Genomic DNA, 7,354 nt, shown 5'->3' on the forward strand with positions numbered 1-7,354 from the left:
AACCTCAAATGGTCCACCCACCTCGGCCTCCCAAAGTGCTGGGATTACAGGTGTAAGCCACCATGCCTGGCCAGGCCAGCGTTCTGAGAAGAAATAGTAACACTCCCTTTTCTTGCCTCTTTTAGGTCGCAAGTCTGGGAAGGGCTTTTACATCTATCAGGAGGGTGTGAAGAGGAAGGATTTGAATTCTGACATGGATAGTATTTTAGCGAGTCTGAAGCTGCCTCCTAAGTCTGAAGTGTAAGTCCATTTGAGTGGCTAATGCCTGGAAATAGACTTTCTCTGACAGCCCAAAGTTTCCCAGCCCCTCTTTCATTTTCTTTCTTTCTTTTTTTTTTTTTTTAAATTAACTTCTGGGATACATATGCAGGTTTGTTACTTAGGTATACACGTGCCATGGTGCTCTCTTCCATTTTCTTTGTGACCACCATACCTGAACAGGAGGACCACTCCTGATGCTGGCATGGTAGCTTTCCAAGTGGAAGGCCCTCACACGTGCTGCCTTGGTCTCTGCCTGGCATCGAGGTGAGAACCAGGCCACGTCTGGTGAAGGCCCTCCCTGCTCCAGCCTTCTCTGGCAAGGTCCCAGAGAGCTGCTGGAAGGACAGATTCTCCTTGGCCCCTTCACCCTCCCAGATCTTTATTGGCATTTGTGAGCAGCTGACTGTTGCTGATGCCAAAGAGATACTGATTATCTTGGCACCAGGCCCTGTTCTAGGTGCTCAGTTTCATGTTAATTAGGGCAAGTTACTCTCCACTTTTTCCATGGGAAAGTTTGGCCCACCCAGGCAGCATCTTCTCTGAGGGTCAGCACCAACCGGCCCACAGAGCTCCCCATACACCTATCCCGACTTCCGTTCTGCATCTGTGGGTCTGGCTTTCCTCCCCTTTTTCTCTTCTTCTACCTAAACATCTCTCTGTTGGCAGCTCCTCAGACGAAGACATCCAGTTCCGCCTGGTGACAAGATTTGTGAATGAGGCAGTCATGTGCCTGCAAGAGGGGATCTTGGCCACACCTGCAGAGGGAGACATCGGAGCCGTCTTTGGGCTTGGCTTCCCGCCTTGTCTTGGAGGTTGGTCTCGCAGATTGGGAAAGCAGCTCACTTTAGCCTGGAGCCCGTGTTGCATCTCCTTCAACGAACTCCTCTTTCTCTATTCAGGGCCTTTCCGCTTTGTGGATCTGTATGGCGCCCAGAAGATAGTGGACCGGCTCAAGAAGTATGAAGCTGCCTATGGAAAACAGTTCACCCCATGCCAGCTGCTAGCTGACCACGCTAACAGCCCCAACAAGAAGTTCTACCAGTGAGCAGGCCTCACGCCTTGCTCAGTCAGTGCACCAACTCCAGCTGCTGGCAGTGCGGGTTCTCCAACAGAGTGGTCTAGATTTATCAGAGTAACGAGAAGGAAGACAAACTCCGGCACTGGGGTTGCTCCCTGATCAAAGTGCCTTCAGCCAAGACCATCTCTCCCTCCTGGTGAAGTGTGACTGTGAATTAGTTTGCACTTCCTGTTGCAAGCTAGAGCCCACTGTGCTCATTGTATAAGCCCTGAGGCCTAGAGTGGCAGCCAGGAGCCATCTGGAGCCACCTCTCTGCCTGTTCCTCCCAAGAGGCCAGGGGTGGTGAGTGGTGAGGGCAATTCTGCACCCAGCCAAACACATAACAATAAAAACCAAACTCTGTGTCAGTGTCTTTGCCCTTCTGGTTTAAACACCTCCTTCATAAAGCAATCTGGAAGAAAGCCCTGTGCTTTGGAAGTAAGAATGTGTGTGCAGAATTCTAGGCAGCACCTTAGGGAGGGACTGGGATGAGAGAAAGGGGGACCTGGTGGGCTCAACCACACACACCTGTCCGTGTAGATGCCTTGCCTGGGCTTCTGCTCACCACAGTGTACCAGGATATAAAGCACTTTCCCCAGCCTGGGTTTCCTCATTGTCTGATCTTACCCATTTCTTTTCTGGGTGTGCCTCATTCATAGGTGCTTCTTGGGATGGCTGTGGGAACGCTGGTGCTAAGCACAGGCGCTGACATTTCCCTTGATGTTCAGTGATCCTGGCCAGCCCCAGAAATGCCTGCGCGGCAATCGGGCAGTATGGGAGCGGCATGAGGAGCGCTGACCCCCACAGCACCTGCACTCCCCCATAGCTTCAGCCCCTCCCCACCCCGCCCCCTGGGGTGGAAAGTTCCAACACTCATGTTCCGGCAGAAGCAGTGCCCAGTCTGGGTAAACAGCGCTGGGGCTGACTGGGTCTGGCAGAAAGATCCACGCTGTGTGTGTGTGGAATTGTAATTCTAGTCCCATCACATTCTGCATTCTAAACTGTCAGATATTACCAGTTACCCCTGCCTCTGCTCTGTTACTTCAAATATGTCCCTGGTCCCAGCTCTGTAGCTGGGACTGGCAGGCAGAGAGATCAGCTCTGGCTCTGCTTAGTCACTAGGAAGCCAGACCCTAAAACCAAGTCACCTCTGACTTGGGGTTTTCAGATGACCAGAGTACGGAGCTGATCCCTTGCACCAAAGCCATTAATAGGCTTCCAAATTTGGTCTGAGAGCCTGAGGCTGGCATTCTGCCAATGCAGGAAGCTAAGCTTGGGCCCTGGCTGGTGGCATTCAGCTTTGAGCCTGGGTCTTTCCCTTCAGTAACACCAGGTAGTTGTGAATTATGTTGAAACTAGTGGGAGCTGGAGGGGTTCTTGTAGGGTAGGGAGGGGCTGGCAATGGCCTTGCAGAAGGGAATGAAGGCTGCCACCAGCCACCTCCGCAGACGGAATGGCCACACGCACACATCATTCCTCCATCAGTCCTCTCCTGCCTGAAGGCATATACGCTGCCCATGGGTCCCCATGGCCTTGTTTTCAAAAGAAGAAAGCAGCTGGGACCCAGAATGCCACTTGTACTAGTCTTCAGCAGTCTAGCATTTATTTCACTAGTCCTTGAGGATTCTTTAAATGATCTGCAAGAAAACCAAATGTCCCCACATCACAGGTTTTGTGCTCTACTCTCTGACCACTTCTCTGAGCTGAGGCAGCCTGCTTGGAGTATGGGCACCAGCATGGCTTAGCTACTCTTAAGATAAAAAGTAGAGGAAATAAATAGGTAGACTAGGTAAGGCAGAAGAGAAGGCTGGCACCTTGGACCCTGACACTAGTGGGCACCCTATGGTTCTGGGTGAGATGGAGGGCACAGGGGTAGGGTGGGGTGTGTGGTTGGACACAATGACCAGAGCTCTGGGTACCAAGCAGATCCCCATGTTTGAGATTCAAGGGCACAAAGACCTGCTCTGAAGCACGTGAACAAGTGCAGGACTGAGCTCCAGGACCACGCTCTCCCAAGTGTACCCTCCTGTGCCAGTGACAGAAAACCAGGGAAAAACACCAAAAATCATATTGTCAGAGCCAAATGATGGGAGCAAGAGATTGGCAGAATTGGGGGTGGTTGACTACCACTTGTTTCTAGAATCAAGGAGAAGCTGACCTAAATCGACCTGCTCTTCCACGGAGACAGTATTCTGAGACTGAACCCACCTGACGGATGGATAACTAGTTGCAGTAAAGTCAGAGGGGAAGCCAGGGTGCTAGAGCCATCTGGGCAGTGTCTGGCTTCCTAACTAGATAAGTGGGTCGAGTCAATAGCAGAGCTGTGCTCTTCCAAAGCCGTCATCCATGAACCAGAACCCACAGGTGGAGCTTCTGAGGTGCCATGGCTTAGGCTTGTACACGACTCACCTGTGTGCAGGGCCAGGCCCCCTCAACCGCAGTGGAGCAGAGGGGGAAAGGAGAGGCATCCCAGAGACACAGACATCTACACCCTCACTCTGGGGCAGCTTTAGGTCAAAAGCCCACAGAGCACAAAGGAGAGTGGGCACTTGGGAAATTTGTGCTTAAATTACCGGCCATCTTGTCTCTAAACAGAGCCTACAGGCTTGAGCAGTGGAAGTCATTTGTGAAGGTCTATAGCAGGGCATGAGGAGGTGTTAGGTCACCCTGAAGGCCAGCTTTTGACCCCATTGTGGGAATCACAGCAAATGCCTTACTGGGCTCAGGTACACAGTGGTGCCCCCAGCCCCTTTCCCATGTATTCTGCACACTCAAAGGCAAGCTGTCCCGTGCAGGGTTTGAGCCCAGAGGATCACATTTCCACGTGCATCTCCCCTGGATCCACCCAGTGGCTGCCGAGCAGTCTGTCTCGACATCGATCCTCCCTGCAGGCAGCACCTGCTCCTCCCAAGTGCTGTCCCTGGGGCCCCCATGCCAGCATTCCAGCTGTGCAGCTCCAGCTGGGCAGTTCAGATCTTGGGCCTCCAGCCTTTGATGAACTGCATGATCTTCTTGACCTGCAGCTTGGTGAGGTGGAAGTCATCTGCCAGGATGTCCTCACTGAGCTGCACGAAGATGCTACCATCGATGCGTTCTCGGGCAAAGAAGCTCACGACATCCTCTGAGAGCCCGATGAAACGCAGACTGCGAGAGACCTCCTCCAGGGAGAGCGCAGACAGGTCAGCAGGGGGCTGCCAGGAGGAAGCATCCCGGACTCCAAAGCCTGTGGCTCCATCCCGGGGACTGGCAGGAGGCCCTTCCAGGCGCCCTTGGGTTAGAAAAAGTCGTCCTCCTCCTGCCTCAGGTCCCTGCAGAGCAGCTGGTGACAGTGGGGTGGGGACCTGGCGCAGCACCAAACCTTCAGGCTCAAAGGCCTTGGGGGGGCCAAGTGGGGAAAGGCAGGGTCCAGGCCCAGGTGTCCCCACTGCTCTGGGCTCCTGAGAACGCAGCAGCTCAGGCTCTGGAGAACTGCCCTGCCCCAGCTCAAAGGGATCGAAGGGCTCCAGGGCTGGGTCCTGCCATTCAGAAGAGGAGGAGGAGGAGGGGGCGCAGGAGGCGGGGGGAGCAGCTGAATAGGCCTGGCCTGGCGAGGCCGGGCCTGGGGAATATGCAGGGCCAGAGGTAGCCACAGGACCCAAGGTGGTTGTGGGGCCAGAAGAGGAGGCCGCTGAAGGGCCTGAGGGGTAGGCAGGCCCGGAAAAAGGGTTGAGAGCTCCAAATGGAGCAAAGCGCTTCTGGGGGTGTGAGGGCTTGAATAGAGGAGGGCAGCTGTGGTAGGTCTTAACAGGGGTGTCAGCCCCCAGAAGGGAGGCGGCTCGACCGCTCAGAGGCTCTGTGAGGGCCCGGGAGGCCTGGCTGGGCTGTGTGGTTGAGGGTAGGGGTCCGGGGGCTGGGCGGCTAGAGGATTCGCCCACCTTGCAGTCTCCCCAGGTGCATGGGTAGCAATAGAGAGAGTACGTGTCCGGTGATGGGGAGCCACTGCCACTGCGGGAACCCACCCTGTGGACACAGACAGACACACACACATAGGACAGGTGAGGCTGAGTGAGAGGGAACATGACAGGGTCACACATGCAATGCAGCCAAGCACCACCGTGACCTCAGCAACACGGGCCTGCACCCCAGCCCCAGTCCAAGACCCCCCGGAATGGCCCTGTTCTTCCTTCCAGCATCCCCCAGCCCAGGTCAGAAAACATAGGGGAAAAACCAAATGAAACTGAACTTAATAAAAATTTCTTCTTTTTTTTTTTAAGATGGAGTTTCGCTTTGTCGCCCAGGCTGGAGTGCGGTGGTGCAGTCTTGGCTCACTGCAACCTCCGCCTCCCAGGTTCAATCGATTCTCCTGCTTCAGCCTCCTGAGTAGCTGGGATTATAGGCACGTGCCATGATGCCCGGCTAATTTTTGTATTTTAGAAGACATGGAGTTTCACCATGTTAGCCAGGCTGGTCTTGAACTCCTGACCTCAAGTGATTCAACCCAACTCGGCCTCCCAAAGTGCTGAGATTACAGGCATGAGCCACCGTGCCCAGCCTAAACCTAATAAATATTTCAAAACAGCAAGGAGCTCTCTTCCCTCTATCCTGCAGCCAAGTCCCCACCTTGAGGGGACCAGGGCAATGTTCCCATCTGTTCCTCAACATTTAAGAGAGAAAGAAGCTGGAGTGGGCAGAACAGGCCACTGGGCCCCAGGTCCCAAGACACCCAGACACCCGTGCCCCTCCCTCAGCCACTGTACATGGACCTGCACCCTCGGAACTTCCCAGGCCTGAACAGTTTCTCTTCCTCAGCACCAGAGTCCCCCCTCCTCACCCTTCCCTGCCTCGATCTACCTTAGAACTGAGGACCAAGGGAAGGCAGGGACTCACCCATCCTGGAGGCCAGAGGAGTAGTAGGAGAGGCTGGAGCTGGGGGAATGTACCGGCTGCAGCTTGGGGAAGCGAGGGGGAACCGGGGGGCTGCCGGAGAGCCGGCCACTGCCATTGCCACCCCGGGGAGGCACTGGAGGGGCGTTGAGCAGGCGGCACTCCTCCTTCACCTACAAGCAGAGGGCGGTGACTCCACCTCGACTCCAAACAGCTGGCACTCCTTATCTTCCCCTTCCCAGGCGGTGACTCCACCTCGACTCCAAACAGCTGGCACTCCTTATCTTCCCCTTCCCAGGCGGTGACTCCACCTCGACTCCAAACAGCTGGCACTCCTTATCTTCCCCTTCCCAAGCAGCTGGGCAAGGGGGCTGTCTGGGCCTGACACTTGCCCCACTTTGCCAATAGGCTGCCTTGCACCCCAACTGCTCATCCAGTCAGCCAGCCACCTAACCCTTCCTAGCCTATCTCACGCACCCACACCCTGTCCCAACGCACGCACAGCCTCCTTCCTGTTCCTTGGAAACCCATTATGAATGTTAAGAAAAAGAATACAGAGGTAGATCAAAACAGGTTAAGCAGACGTGCTCTCTCCTCAAGGAAAAGGAGAGAAAGCAGAGGACAAAGGCAGGCCGAGGGAACCGAGGGAAGGAAGCGTCTGCCACCTGCATCTCTCCCTACAGGTCGCGTACCCCAAAGAGGACTCCATGGGATGCTGACGGGTGTTACGGGCAGGGAGAAAACGTTCTGATAAACAGGATTCCTTAGTGCAGGACTTCTCAGAGCTTTTAATATACCAATGCTCTGTGACTCCAACACAAGGAGGAGGGAAAAAGGGCTGGCAATCACTCACAGCATCTCTAAGCTTACTTCGCCAAGGAAACTTCTTTTCACGGAACAACTTAAACGACCCCTGTTCTGTGGAACCTTCTGGGTAACAGTGTTTCGGGGCTTCTCACAAATCCTCCGAGGCTGGGGACCTACACGCCTCTCTGTCCCACAGCTCCCCCGCCACCGTCCGCCCCAGTGCCCCTTACTACAAATGCTCTTGCCTGGCATGGCTCTGCCCTTTCCTTCTCCCCTTCCCCACCCCGCCACCTCATCTGCCACATACTCCTGGGCCGGGGCTCAGGAGAGCGGGCTTTGGGCCCTGGCTGGACCCGGGACTCGTCC

At 55.0% G+C, this 7,354-nt stretch overlaps 2 protein-coding genes across 3 annotated transcripts in view; one reads left to right on the forward strand and one right to left on the reverse strand.

The window, feature by feature from the left end:
- HADHA (hydroxyacyl-CoA dehydrogenase/3-ketoacyl-CoA thiolase/enoyl-CoA hydratase (trifunctional protein), alpha subunit) overlaps positions 1-1,687 on the forward strand; it is a 61,648-nt gene extending 59,961 nt beyond the window's left edge. For both annotated transcript variants that reach the window (XM_011972674.1, XM_011972675.1), the window contains 3 exons: positions 126-240; positions 928-1,073; positions 1,161-1,687. In XM_011972674.1, coding sequence (XP_011828064.1) covers positions 126-240; positions 928-1,073; positions 1,161-1,306 — 407 coding nt within the window. In that variant the 3' untranslated portion in view covers positions 1,307-1,687. The remainder of the gene's footprint in view (positions 1-125; positions 241-927; positions 1,074-1,160) is intronic.
- Positions 1,688-2,887: 1,200 nt separating this feature from the next.
- GAREML (GRB2 associated, regulator of MAPK1-like) overlaps positions 2,888-7,354 on the reverse strand; it is a 15,068-nt gene continuing 10,601 nt past the window's right edge. The window contains exons 6-7 of the mRNA XM_011972737.1: positions 6,185-6,354; positions 2,888-5,317 (exon numbers count right to left, since the gene is read on the reverse strand). Coding sequence (XP_011828127.1) covers positions 4,288-5,317; positions 6,185-6,354 — 1,200 coding nt within the window. The 3' untranslated portion in view covers positions 2,888-4,287. The remainder of the gene's footprint in view (positions 5,318-6,184; positions 6,355-7,354) is intronic.

This window comes from Mandrillus leucophaeus, unplaced genomic scaffold, assembly GCF_000951045.1.
Source record: "Mandrillus leucophaeus isolate KB7577 unplaced genomic scaffold, Mleu.le_1.0 Scaffold13, whole genome shotgun sequence".
NCBI lineage: Eukaryota > Metazoa > Chordata > Mammalia > Primates > Cercopithecidae > Mandrillus > Mandrillus leucophaeus.